This window comes from Camellia sinensis, chromosome 5 (assembly GCF_055761805.1).
Source record: "Camellia sinensis isolate YWXY chromosome 5, ASM5576180v1, whole genome shotgun sequence".
Lineage (NCBI taxonomy): Eukaryota > Viridiplantae > Streptophyta > Magnoliopsida > Ericales > Theaceae > Camellia > Camellia sinensis.
Window position 1 is genome coordinate 36,960,943 of NC_138965.1, and position 15,302 is coordinate 36,976,244.

A 15,302-nucleotide genomic window follows, 5' to 3' on the forward strand; every position below is an offset into this window, starting at 1 on the left:
TCATTGAACAAATTACAATCACATTTTTTTCTTTGTGAGTGTTTATGTTTGTTTAACTTCAATCATATTAAAAATAAAATAAAATAGTAAATAAAAAGATTAAATAACATTAATAAAAAAAATCATTGAACTAACTACAACAATCTTATTAAAAAAAGAGCCATTGAACAAATTACAATCACATCACATTTTTCCCATAATAAAATAAATAAATGAAAAAAAAGAACTATTAAACTAATTACAATCACATTAAAAAAAAAAGAATCATTCAACTAATTATAATTACATTTTTCTCTTTGTGAGGGTTTATATTTATCTAACTTCAATCATATTAAAAAATCAAATTATAATTTTTTATTCGCTAGACAAATCACAAATATTTTTATGCGCTATCTAACTACTATATTAAAACAGTAAACAAAAGGAAAAGTCAAGAAGGAGAAAACAAAAAGAAGACTTGCTGTTTGCATACGTGGTCACTGAAGTTGAAAGTGTAGAAGTGAGAAGTTAAGAAGGAGAAAACAAAAAGGAGACTCACTGTTTGCAATAAGTATGTGAAAAGTTAAAAAGAGGGTGTGTATTGGAGAAGTTAAAAAGACTTGGAAGAATTTAATACGTGCTAAGTTTTTTTTTTCAAAAAAAATTAAAAAAATTAAGAAATTAAGGTTCAGATATTAAAACTCCCACAGAACTTGTGGCTTAAAGATATATATATATATATATATATATAAATAGATAGAAATAGAAATAGATATAGATATAGATATTTATATTTGTTTTAATTTTTTTTAATATACAAATTATTTTTGAAAAAGGTACTGTAGTAATTATAAGAGAAGTCAAAAAGTCTTGTGGGTTGAGAGAAGTTAATAAATGCAGAGGTTAATTTTTTTTTAAAAACAAAAAATTAGAAAATTATGATTGGCATATTGGAGCTCTCACAGGCCTTAGGGGTTAGAAACCCCCTTTTGATTAATATATAGTATAGATAATTATTTGTGATTTTAGAAATTACATTCTATCGCATGAGGTTTCTAATTTCATAACAAATTACTATTTTTATTAATAAATCATCAAGTTAATTAATTATTTTTAATGATATTAGAAATATGTTTTAATTAATAATTTAGCTCCTTTTATTATTATATAAGAAAACAATTATGAATTTCATTTTTTTGGTTAATTTTGTTAAATAAAATTTTTTAATAAGGGGATATTTGTAATTTTTCAAATCATAGAGGACAATCTGTACTTTAAACAAATCTCAGGAGGTATATTTGTAATTTATCCATTTTTTATTATCAAACTTATGTTTTTTTTAAATTTATATTTTATATTTAAATAATTTTTAACTTATATCTGAAATATATTTTCAAAACAAGATTACGGCTTTTTTAATAAATTAATTGAAGTCAAAAACAAAATTTAAAATTTAAAATTTTATTTTTAAAATATCATTTTACAAAAAAACATACTAGGGTATGTTTGGTTTGTGTTTGAGAGATGTGTTTTAGAGATAAAAAGTACGAAAACATGTTTGGTTTGGTTTTTTTTAAAAGATGTTTTGGAAAATTATTTTGAGATAGAGTTTTGGAAAAAGTGATTGATTTGATGTGTGTGAGAGAGAGATTTGTTTGGAAAACTTGTTTGGTTTACAAGTTTTGGGAAATTTTTTTGGGAAAATTTGTTTGGTTTGGTTATTTTTGAAAACTTATTTGTAGAGAAAATTTCCCAAATTTTTTTCAGAAAATCAAACCAAACGAGCCCTAGAAGGTATGTTTGGTTTGTGTTTGAGAGATGTGTTTTAGTGATAAAAAGTACGAAAACATGTTTGGTTTAGTTTTTTTTAAAAGATGTTTTGGAAAATTATTTTGAGATAGAGTTTTGAAAAAAGTGATTGATTTGATATGTGAGAGAGAGAGAGATTTGTTTGGAAAACTTGTTTGGTTTACAAGTTTTGAGAAATTTTTTTGGGAAAATTTGTTTGGTTTGATTATTTTTGAAAACTTATTTGTAGAGAAAATTTCCCAAATTTTTTTCAGAAAATCAAACCAAACGACCCATATAAATTCAAAATAACTTTAACTTGAAAAATTCCATAATACACATTTCAAAAAATAGGTGTACCATATGTCCACTTACAATTATACCAAGTTAAAATATATATATATATATATATATCCACTCACAAGTTTTGTTGTCTTTGGTTTTGATCAATTGTTTTCTATGTCTATTGAATTTTCATCAAATAAATTTTTCTTCGCCACTAAAAATAAAATTGTGGTGTTTATTATAACTAATTACGACGTTGGTTATAATTTAGTTATTGTTGTTTTTATTTTAGTTATGATTGAAGATGTTTTGGTTATGACTCAATTGGTGTTGTGATCCATTTTGATGGTTGGTTATAACCTATTGGAGTTGTTATTATGTTTCAATTAAGACCATCTCCAACGGTGAACCAAAATTGATATCAGATTTAAATTTTGATGAAAAATATACTTTTCCATGCTCCAACCGTTGCATCAAATGAATATCAAAATGAGAAATCAGTAAAAAAAGTATCAAACTGAGAACAAGTTCCGGATTTTACCAAATCACTGTTACTGACCGTTGAAAGAGATACATCGGTTGCCCGGCCGGTTGCCCTTGGTCAACCGGTTCCCTTTGAAATAACTAGGTTCAAACCGGTCAAAAAAGGTTCAAACAGGTAAAAAAAAAAAAAAATTGCCCAAACCGGTCGACCGGTTGGTCAACCGGCCGGTCGACCACCTCCCCAATTTTGCTTTGATGCTCACCGTTGGAGTGCCTCGTATCAAATTGAAAAAATCGTCATTTTTTTCATCAGATTTGATGAAAAAAGAAGTTAAGCGTTGGAGATGCTCTAACGTTTGATTATGACCCATCATATTTTTTTAGTTATGACTAAAAATATCATAAATTATACATGATATATACCCAAAAACAAAAATATTATAAAATGGACACTTTCAAGTTTTAAAATTATGTAAAATATTCTGAATTTGGTAAAAAATAAAAATAAAAATCTCCACTTTCTCGGCATTTGTGTCCAACCTTGCTCATCCAACTTTTCCCACACATTTGTATCCCCTTTCATATATATATATATATATATATATTATTACCCCAACTTCCAAGCAGCTTCTTCCATGCCGAAAATGTTCACACTCGCTTTGAAGCTTCCAGGATAAATCATATGGTTACATATAGTTACATCTATAAAATATATATGATGCCTTGACAGATAGCATTCATCCCATCTCATAGCTCTTCTGTCCTTAATTCTTTGCGGAGCTTTAATCCAATGGGGATTGTTAGAGCCCAAGATGCCTCCTCTTCAGATTCTCCATGTAGTTATCATGTGTTCTTGAGTTTCAGAGGTGAAGACACTCGCAAGACGTTCACTGACCACCTCTACACAACTTTAAATCATAAAGGATTTCACACCTTTAGAGATGATGACGAGATTGAAAGAGGAGAAAATATTAAGTTTGAATTGCAGAAAGCAATTCAAGAGTCGAGGATTTCAATAGTTGCCTTCTCAAAAAACTATGCTTCTTCGAGCTGGTGTCTTGATGAACTTGTAATGATCCTCAAACGTAGAAGGACTACTGGGCATGTAGTGCTACCTGTCTTCTATCACGTGGATCCATCCCATGTGAGGAAGCAAATGGAAAGTTTCGAAGAAGCATTCACGAGGCATGAAGAGAGATTCCATACAGAAGGGGCTGAAAAAAAAGATGAATGGAAGGGCAAGATACAGGAATGGAGGGCAGCACTCAAAGAAGCTGCAGATTTAGCAGGGATGAATTTACAAAATCAAGTTGATGGGTAATTTCCTCTCATGTCCTCTTTTAGCTAAGCATTATTTGCACCACCCTTTTTTGGGATTTCATAATTAGAAGAATTTCATACGAGGGTCTGTTAGATTATGAATTATTAAATCGAAATTTGGGATGAATTTTTTTTTTTCTCTCTCTTAAATACAAGAGTTTGACATATTTAATTTTTAGGAGTAACCTTTAAATACAGGAGTTAAATTGTCCTCGAGGGAATATCTCAACATACTGCAAGTATTGGTTCACAAGACGTTCTTCATATTACTCTAAAAAAGCTTAAATTTATTAACTACGATATTTTGAGTATGCTTCTCCCTTTTAATCTATTTGAAAAGATGATGTGAAGTTATTTATTTGCAACCATAAAAATTTGGGTCAAGTATACCAAGATAGACCCCCTAAACTAGTAGTGTATATCACTTTATCCAATCTATGAATCTGTACCTACTGACCCTCTTTAAGTATAAAAATCACACAAATTTACTAATTCTAGAGGTGGTCTAGATAGGTGAAAATGATATATGTTTATAGTTGAAAGGGTCAAAAAGTATGGATTCATAGTTGTGGAGGGAAATGATATTACTAATAGTTGAAGGGGTTTTGGTATAATTAATCCAAAAAATTTTGTTGAAAAAAAAAAATAGACTATTCTTCAAAAAATTTAATAGCTTAGCTTACTATATAAATAACAAATAAAAAAATTGAAAAATACAGAAAACAATTTATATTAGAAAAAAAAAGAGAGAAGAATATTGATGTACAACCATGATTGTGAAAACCCTTTTCTTTTCATCTAGGACTCGTCCAATTGTTTCACCAAAGAGAATAACAGAGTCATTTTGTTCATTATTGCATGAAAATTTATAATTAAGTTCTAGTCATGGCATTCTTATTGTGCTTTCTTTTTAATCTTGATCTTATCTTCAGATTCGAGTCAAAATTTATCCACAAAATTGTAGAAGTGGTTGCTGACAAACTAAGATGCACAATCTTGGGCAATTCGCCCTACTTGATTGGAATGCATTCTCGAGCCAAAAATATTGGGCTTTGGTTACAAGATGAGAGTAGTGATGTTGGTATAGTTGCAATTTGTGGGATAGGTGGAATAGGAAAGACAACCATTGCCAAATTTCTGTATAATTCGAACTTCTCAAGATTCCAAGGTAGTAGTTTTCTTGCAAATGTAAGAGAAACTCTAAAACAACCAAATGGTTTACTTCAATTACAAAAACAACTTCTTTCAGACATTTTAAAGGGAAGAAAGACAAAGTTGTACAATGTTGATCAAGGAATTGTTCATATTAAAGATGCATTATGTTGCAAAAGAGTTCTTGTAATTCTTGATGATGTGGATACAATGGACCAATTAGATGTAGTACTTGGAATGCGAGATTGGCTTTTTCAAGGTAGTAAAATCATCATAACCACTAGACGTGAGCGGTTGCTAAGGGCTCATGAAGTTTGCCAAGTTCACAAGGTTGAAATTTTGAATTATGGTGAGTCCTTAGAGCTCTTTAGTTGGCATGCCTTTGGGCAAAACCGTCCCATTGATGGTTTTGCAGAGGACTCAGAAAGCGTGGTACAATATTGTAGAGGGCTTCCACTAGCTATAAAAGTTTTGGGTTCTTCTTTGTCAGGAAAAAGTTTAAATGTTTGGAAAAGTCAATTGGAAAAATTGAAAGCAATCCCTGATTATGAAGTTATTGAAAAGCTCAAAATAAGCTATGACTCTTTACCAGATGAACATGACAAAAATTTATTCCTCCATGTTGCTTGTTTTTTTGTTGGGATGGATGAAGATTGGGTAGTTACCATTCTAGATGGATGTGATTTTTACACAACAGTTGGGATTCAAAATCTTATTGATAGATGTCTGTTAGCAGTTGATGAACGCAAAAAGCTAGTGATGCATCAATTGGTCCAAGAAATGGGAAGAGAAATTGTTCGCCAAGAATCACCTAAGGAACTGGGAGAACGTAGTAGACTATGGAATCATAAAGATTCCTTCAATGTCTTGAGAGAAAATACTGTAAGAATAAATCCTACTCCTCATTTATATTTGAATGTATTTGTGTAGTTATTTATCATCAAAACATGATCCAAACTTAGAAACTTCATACCAAAAAAAAAAAAAAAAGAAAAAAAAATTATTCACAAGTTACATTGGTGGTGATTTTATTTGAAATGAAAGTTACATATCATTTGGTATGAGAATTTTGTACAAAATAATTTTTTTTTTTGGTGCATCGGAAAGTAATTGTGCAAAACATTTATTTGTACAGTGTTACTCTTCTTGATCAATGTCATCTCTCTCTCATTCTTTGTCAGGGGACGGGAAAGATTGAAGGCCTCAAACTTGATATGAATTTTTTGGAGGATAAATATGACAGGACAGTCTTTGGTATCAAAAGAAAATGTCATTTTGAAGAATTCCTTAGCACAACATTGTTGTCAAATGTAGAAAATTCGTTTAAAAGACTTTGTTTTGGCATCTTTTCCTGGCAGACAGTAGGCACTGCTCCGCGAAATTCAGATAAGATAGCTTTGGAAGTTGATGCATTTGCAGGGATGCACAAACTAAAACTTTTGCAACTCAAAAATTTACAAGCCAATGGATGTTTTGAAAATTTTCCGAAAGGATTACGATGGTTGTGTTGGCACGGATTCTCTTTCAACTTTATATGCGATGATTTCCCTTTGGATAACCTGGTTGTTCTTGACATGCAGTATAGCAACTTGCAAAAGTTTTGGGAAGGAACCAAGGTATGTTACTCATTTGTTTGTTTTCATTTCAATTTTGTTTGAGAGTTAAAAGAAACAATAACCAACATTTTTTTTTTCTCTTACAGTTTCTCAAATCATTAAAAATCCTTGATCTTAGTCATTCCCACTGCCTTTTCGAAACTCCTGATTTCTTGGAAGTACCCAATCTTGAGCGACTAATACTTGAAAATTGTGCACGGCTGGTAGAGGTTCATGAATCTGTTGGACACCTTCAGAGACTTGTTTTATTAAATTTAAAAGATTGCAAAAATCTATGGAAGCTTCCAAGAAGCATTGTTATGCTCAAATTTTTGGAAACACTTGACATCTCAGGTTGCTCAAATGTTAAGGAACTGCCACTAGACATAGGGACTATGGATTCTTTAAGAAAGCTCAATGCAAATGGAATTGCCGTAAGACAATTATTCTCTACCACTAAAAAGGTCAAACCATGGTATTCATTCATCTGGCCTTCTGTATCGAAACCAAGAAAAAGTGTAGAAATTTCATTTACTCTTTTACCACGGTATTTGGTACACTTAAGTCTTGTCGATTGCAAATTATCGGAGGATGCTTTTCCAAAGGATTTTTGCAACCTATTCTCATTGCAGATATTAAATCTGGGCAATAATCCATTTTGTAGCCTCCCCAATTGCATCAAAGGTCTTACTGGACTTCAGGTCCTTGAATTAAATGAGTGTAAAAGGCTTCAATCATTTACAGTGGAGCAAAATTTGAAAGTATTGTTGGTCACTGAATGTACATTGCTGGAGAAAGTAGCATTTCAATCATTTCCATCATCAACCATAGAATTCGACAACCTTTACGATTTATATATAATGCGGCAGAATTTGAGAGAGTTCTACAGCTCAAAATGTGCGTTTTATTCAGCTCTATCAACCATGCAATATAATAACATATGGGAGAATCAATTTGTTGTGAAAAACTATTGGAGACCATTGCTATACTGTGATATGTGCAACAATATAGTTGAGATTATGGGCGAACTTAAGTTAGAACCCATAGGGAATATTAACGTGGAGATAATGAATAATTTGGGCTTGCCGAACTTTGGATCCATGGGAAGCCCAAATGTTATGCTTTCAAGCACCTACTTAGATAATTCAAGGAAGCTTCCCCTACAGGTCTCTCTCTCTCTCTCTCTCTCTCTCTCTCTCTCTTTCTCTTTCTCTCACTCACTCAAAAGAAACAAAACTAAAAATAATAAAAAAATTGTAATGGTTAAATTATGGTTTCTTTGGTACAGGGATGCCATGAACAACATATATTTTAATCTTAAAAATACAGGATCTTCATTATCTTTTATTGTGCCATCACATTTCAGAATTCAAGCTTTGAGTGTGTGTTCTATTTATGCACTTTCCAAACATCCAAAACATCCTTACTATAATTGTGATGCACATATTATTATCAATAATACAACCAAGAGTTTGATTTGGAGTCACTCCCCACAAGCCTTCGGCATTCCAGAAGTTGATGAGGATATGATGTGGTTAAGTTATTGGAAGTTTGAAAATCAGTTGAAAGATGGGGATGAACTGGTTATCTCAGTGGTTGGAAATGAAGATTTTCAAGTGAAGGAGGTTGGAGTCCATCTTGTGCACAAGGAGCAAGAAGAGAAGAGTAGCCAATCAACTAGTAAAGAAGCATTCCAATTACAATTCTCTCCCTATGGAAATGTCGTTCCTGGAAATGCTTCTACAGTACATCCGGTGAGCAAAAAAGTCTTCCGCCTCGGCAGTCATTGGGTGGATTGTTCGATTTGTGACAGTCTATAACCTCAACCTTTGTGCACTAAATTGGCAATTGGTTGTTTCGGGACTAGTGAGAGATTCGGCAGGTAATAATTCTTGCTCTTTTTCCTTATAATTATGTTATGTTGTGTGATGTTAATATGTTATATGCTGGATATTCTTCATGATGTTAAGGATTTTGAATAACTACTATGAATTTTTGTTCTTTTCTCTACTTTTGTTGAAGTTGTAACTGGGTTATTTATTTTACTTTGGAATTACTGATATGTGCTTTGCTAACCAGTGGCAATTTCAAGCATGGAAGAGGAGGTATTCTAATTTAATTGGTTTGGACATGGATGTGCTCTCTGTGGAGTCAATTCATTCATTGGAGAAGATAGTTTGCTAATGACTTACTATTCATCTTTGTTTTGCTCTTATCCTTGTTGGATTTTATTGCTTTGTCTCTTGACAAAATACTTTGTTGTTGATTAGTTAGTTTGAGAGGGTGTTTTGTAATTTGCTTTTTGTTTGCCTCTTCTTTCCAATTATCACCATTTTCTTTTTTATTTGTTTGTGGTTAAGGTGTTTGCTCACAATTGGTTGAGGGTATGTAACAACCTAATTGAGATGCGCCTTTTTTCATAAATCTTTCACCTTAACTAATTTGTTGGTGTTTGATAAAAGAGCAATGCTTGGTAGCTCGAATATGAGGTTGGCTTTAATGGCTCGAAATTCACTTTGCCGGCCGACCGGGCAGATGTCTGGCAAGTCGTCCAGTGAGGAGGCTGACAGCCGCAGTCGACAATGGTGATAACCGCGGTAGAGAATCTTTCACCTGGTCATTCGGGCAGACGTTCGGCCAGTCATCTGAGCGGATGACCGGCCAACACCCATTGAAGCCACTCGAGCCACCTCTAATTTGAGTTATTGCGCTTTTTCCTTGATAAAATTGAATGGTAAATTTTTTAAATTGAAAAAATGTTTGATAAAAATTTAAGTGATAAATTCAAACAAGTTCTTTAATATGAATAAAATAAAATTTAAAATTTGTTATTTTTTATATTGAAATGTATTTTTTATCTTGTGCATTTTTGTGCCTTCATATCATTTGTATTAATTTTGGTCTTTTTAACCTTACTCAAATGGAGATTAGTGTAATTATATCAAAACTTAAGAGCTTATTATATTTTCTCTAAACCTCAAAGGAGCTAAGTAATTTACCCTTGAAAGAATTAAGAGCAATTCTATTTCCACGCGCCTATTTATCTCAATGCACATCACTTCTCAATACACACATTTAATAATTTAATTATTAATTTTATTCTCATTCTACACACTAATTATTCCAATCATATCCTAAAATCATATCTTGTACACACACCTCTTCAATCCTTTTTCCACACACTCAACCCTCTTCCGAAGCCCCTTCAAACTTCCACCACCACTGCTACCTCCGCTACCCCCGCCGCATGTTTGGTTGCGAATCCTTCTCAGCTCCACGACCAGTTCCTTCCCATCAGGCCGATCATCCTTATCTGCCACGTGTTTGGGTGATTGATCGAAGAGAGAATAAGGATTTCGTTGCAGGATGAGAAAGCTCTAGCTCCGGTGGAGCCAGCGACAGTGGGGTGGTGGTTGTGGAGGTATTTCACGACGACGATTTGGTTGTCGTAGAGCTGATCTAGATAGAATGATCCGAACCTGTCGTTCTTGATTTTACGTTTCGAGTCGAATTGATTTGCAGAGGACTCGAGCTTTTCGTAGGTGAATACCTGAGGGAGGAGACTGGCGCTGTGGTGGCATCGGAGGTAAAAAATTGTTGGGTCTTCTTCCTCCGCCGCCAAAGATGACTTTTTTTCTTAATCGAAGAATTATTGAAGCAATTGATAAAATAGCTAACAAACAAATGAATACAAAAATCGAACAAACCATTGTTGTTCGATTTGGGTTGTGTTGGCAAATTAAAGGGTGAGAGATTTGATTGTGAGATCAAAAACATATGAATTGCTTTTTGGGGCCAGAAGAATTGAAGTTGCAAACTCCATTGTTGTCCTGGCAAGCCAACAGACATCTTTATTCTTCTTGTTCTTCTCTCAGGAACTATTTTTTCTGATTTATTTTCACTTATTGTTGAGTTTCAGTTGATGGGTTTGCATCATTATTTTGCATGACATCTAATTGTTGGAAAAAATGATTTTTGGGGACTTTAATTTAATATTAAAGTGTGATGACTTTAATTAAAGATTAAAGTGGGTCCCAACCATCTATTGTGTTGGGTCCAAGTGGGTCTAGATACTTTGCATTGAGATCTTTACACCACAGATAGAATGGCCAAAAACCATTGAGATTTGAATGAAAAATTACCTCATGAAGTTAGCTTCATGGAAAAAAGGTAATGAAGTTTGTAACTCCTGCATTTATTACAGAGTTTAATAGAGCATTAATGGGGTTTGTAACTCCTGCATTAATGGGGTTTGAAACTCCCGCCTTTATTGCAGAGGTTTGTAGACACCCCATTTTTGACCGTCCTCAAGACTTGGACGTCACCATTTGAACACTCGGTGATTATCCATGTTTGTGTTCGTTCGGAGTTCTCGGAGGTCTCGGCTTGCGCGCCTTGCCTCAGGATCTCCGAACTCGACTGTTTAGTGTCTGATTTTGCACCAAACACTTGTGTTTTGCCTTGGAGGGGTAGGGAATGCCTTGTGAGGGATCCCCACTCACCACCGGCAGTGGCTAGAGGCCACCGGCTGGTTTTTGCTGCCATCGGCACTATTTATTGCCGGCCGGCACTATTTATTGCCGGTCAGCACTATTTAGTGCCGGTCGGCACTCTTTTTTGCCAAGATGGCATTTTTGGCCGGCCGACTACTGTGCATCTGCTTTTGCAGATATTTTAAGACAGCTGTCTTGCTTTTGGTTCCCCTCCATACACGTGTATGGAGGGATCTCCCTCTTATGAAGCTTGTCTTGTAAGCTTTACAAGACAAGAAGTTCCATAAAAGAGAGGGGCTCTCTCTGGTTGAAGGGTTGGAGACTTTAGACATTTTAGAGACAAAAAACACAGAGAGAAGCTCTGGTTTTTAGGGTTAGGATCCATACATATCCTATCTCTCTTTTTCTCTCTTTTTCTCTCTTTGTGCTCTAGGTGTTTTGTGTCTTACTATTGCACACAAACACCTAGTGTTTCACCTTCCTCTAGCTACTGAGGTTCTAAAGGACTGATTTTAGTGTTTTGGTGTTGGATTCAAGCCAAGGAAGGCCATTGGAGCATCATTGTTGAAGAGGTCTTCAAGGGTAAGAATCTCACCCCTTTATTCCCCATTTTTGCACCTTATTTCTACCTATCTTAGAACTATTTTTGTGCTTAGTGTATAATACAAAAAATTTCTATTTTTTAGCCCTCTTGATTGTTTATTAAGAGTGTTTTGTGGTTTGGAGGTGTTTGATCCCTCCTAGGCCTTGAAAGGCCCCATTTTGTGCTATTTTGTGCAAGTTTCGAGACTTTGGTGTTTGGGCCTCTTCACCACTGAAATCTTGAGGGATTTCAGTGGTGAAGATGGTGCCTTGAAGTCTCCAAAAGGAGAGGGCCACCCCCTCTCCTTGTTGTCCTTAAAATGGACCATTTTTGGCCTCTTGAGGGAGCACCATGTTAGAGTGTGTATTGATCATGTCTTGGCTATTTTCCATGCTTAGTATGTCATAATATACCTCTGTTTATTGATGGTTTTGGTACACCATGCATGCTTAGCATACCTACCATGTAATGCCTTATTTATGCCTTAATATGCCTTAGGTTGTTAGCCTTTGTTCGAGCATGTTTTAGGCTTAGTCTTGTGAAGATTTTGTGCATATTTTTCCATGTCTTAGGTCTGTCCATGGTTGTTTGGGTCGGATTTGGCATGCTTAGTATAGCCTCTTTGCATTCCGGCTTGTTGGCCTTAAGTATGTGCATGTATAGCATAACATCTTTGCATTGATTTGGTGATTTGGGGCCACCCTACGTGTTATTTCAGTCCCATTTTCATGCCTATGTGTTTGCCTTGAATGCTTCTTTAATGCTTTGAAAGCATGTGTGGTATGTTCCATGTTTTGGCCATAGTGCATGCTTTGAAATTGAGCCCCTTAGATGCCATCTAGGGAGTCCCTTTTGCATGGTCTAGGTCTGTCTTGAACCTATTTTAAGCCCTCTTAGCCTTGTGAGGCTTGGTTGGCTTAACCATGGTTCAAGTCCCCTTGACCGGCTTCAAGTACTTGGATCATTTTGCATGTTAATGTTAGCCTTTCTTGTTGCTTGGTTTGACACCATCCTCATGCATTTTCAGAGCTTATGTTGCATGTTAATTGTCCATGATATGCCTCTTCCAAGTGTGCTTGAGAGTTGTCCAATTTGTGCCTAAGTGTTGGTCCTTGTGTGCATGTGTGTTTGCATGCCATTTAGCCCTCATTTTATAGCACTTTGGCTACTGTTTTAGGCCTATTTAGAGTTGCCTAAATCATGTATAAGTCCATCTTTGCATCCATTTGCATGGCCCCATGTTTTCTTGTATGCTTGCATAAGTGCCCTGCCATGCCATGTTGCATCCTTAGCTTGCATGCCTAGGTTGCATTGCATCTTGCATGCATACCTTGTTCCTTGACTTGGTGATAGGAATTGGGCCTTGATTTGTGTGTTTGGCTTGCATTTCATTTGACTTGAAAGTTGCATACTTGATCACTTGGGCCATCATGCATGGAAATGCGTGATTGGTGGTCCGAGAATCGAGACACATGCCCCTTTGAGTCACAAACATGATAAGGGACATGGTTGGTGCATATATGCCTTGAATTGTGCTGCCATGCTTTGTCTTGCCCTCTGTTGCTGTGAGTTGCAGGTTCTGCAGACTTTCTTTGCCGACCGGCAGTATATATTGCCGACCGGCAGTAAATCACCGGCCGATAGCTTTGTTTTGTGCCGGTGACAACACCACACTGCCGGTGGCAATTCCATTCAGCCGGTGGTGATCCCCATTGTCCAAGGAAGCAGTCCTGAGGTTTTGGTAGCCTCCAGAGGAGTAGAGGAAGGAAAACAGAGGCAGCCTATGCATGGCGGTGCATTTCCAAGCAGGACCGAGCGCGCATTGCATCTGGCTCTCCTCCCGAGGCGGTTTACTGCTTTTCCTAGATTAGTTAATTTGTTAATTAATTAATTAATTTGTAATATTTAATTAGCTTGTGTAGTTAATTAATTTGTAATATTTATTTGGTCCCTCCGGGCGAGGGCAAATCTGTAATAAGTGTGTGTGTGTGTATGTCTTCCAATCCCCACTTCTTTCTTCCCTTTTACTTACCTGCTTTGATGGTTAGTATTAGGGCACGTTTAATTTAGCATACCTTATGCTATGCATGCGTGCATCCATACATTTGTCTCGCATGCACCGGGCTCGGCACATCACGCTAACTGCATCTGTATTTCAAATTCCAAACTGAATACATGTTAGTTGTGCATTTTCATATGTCATTCATAGACTAGCCGAGCCTACTCTAGTGACATTTTGTATGCGAAGCATTAGGCACTTAACATGGACTTGGATCATGCATTGATTACTAACATGTTCCTGTTTTTAGCTCGGAGTACCATGTAAGTATTTATGCTTTAGCATCTCGCATGCGTGTGAATGTTGCCATGACAGTATGTTTGCCATGCGGCTAAATGCTTACGTGATATAAATTGTTTGAATGCCTGTGGGTGAAGGTTGGATTGTTTGAGTTGGAAAAACTCGTTGAAATCCATATTTTAGCCTACTTGCGAGTAGCAATTTCCAAAGCGCTTTTCAAAACAAACGGATATGCAATGCTTATTTCCAAATTAGGCAATCTAGTCTATACTTGTTTGCCGCACGCATAACATAGTAATGCTAGGCTAATAATTGGTATAAGAACACATAAAGTTTTCAAAATCAGATATCACGATTAGTAAAGGCCGGTCTTCGAACCGGGCGAAAGAGGGTGCTCATAGCTGACCTTCCCCGATCGTACCCAAGCTCCCGAGCCGAGACAACTCCGGTGATGACAGATATGTGGCCTTCGGCACCGAGTCAGGGTTTCCTAAATTTCCCCATTTAAAAATATTTAGGTGGCGACTCTGTATCTGGCAAAGCAGTCCATGTTTGGCACTACTTTTTCAAAAATCTGTTTCTCAAAACGATTTGCCAAATTTGGACTCTTTGGTTCAGATTAAGAACCGCGACAACAAAATCGCGAGTCCGAACTGTAGCACCGAGGCCCTCACGCGGGCGCCTCTACAGTTTCTGGCGACTCTGCTGGGGATTTTAGAGAGCTTGACTCGAACTCGTGATATCCTGTTTTGATTACACTTATGTGTTTCTTTGCATTGCATGTGCATTGGTGCGCCTAGGAACACAGTGTTTGCCATCTGCCATTCCTGAACGGTTTGCCGGAGGCTTGTCTTGTCAAGGCATGACCGTAAGGCTGACCGGTTATGGGCTCTGACAGCGTGGGAACACAAACCCCAGTTTTTACCGGGGCACCCTTTTCGACCATTCGACCTAGTGCATATTCGGATCCATAGTGACCATTCCAAGTTAGCACAGGCTGCTTACCCGATGTTAGGTTGTTTGAAAACTACTGCATGCATAGTGGAACCCTAGTTCTTGACAAAATAGGACAGGGAAACCCTACCCCAACATAGGGGTGTTTTGGTTCTCTTTACTTGCTATGTGCTTTTAGAATGTATTTCTACAGGGAAAGTATATATCAGTTTGCGAGTTTGAGTATCAAACCCGAGGGCGCCAGTATCAGTATCAGTTATGAGAATCAGTTATCTGCGGGTATCAGGGTTCAGTTTTCGGGAACAGTGATTTCTGGGAACAGTGATCAGCAGTAGAGTACAGTTGTTCAGCTACACCCGTGTTTGATCTGT

At 36.0% G+C, this 15,302-nt stretch overlaps 1 protein-coding gene across 1 annotated transcript; it reads left to right on the forward strand.

The window, feature by feature from the left end:
* Positions 1-3,159: 3,159 nt before the first annotated feature.
* LOC114305633 (disease resistance protein RPV1-like) lies at positions 3,160-9,063 on the forward strand. The gene is made up of 4 exons (XM_082868645.1): positions 3,160-3,852; positions 4,788-5,889; positions 6,189-6,623; positions 6,710-9,063. Exons 1-4 carry the CDS (start codon positions 3,326-3,328, stop codon positions 8,420-8,422), a joined length of 3,777 nt encoding a protein of 1,258 aa, XP_082724771.1. The 5' UTR covers positions 3,160-3,325; the 3' UTR covers positions 8,423-9,063.
* Positions 9,064-15,302: the final 6,239 nt, after the last annotated feature.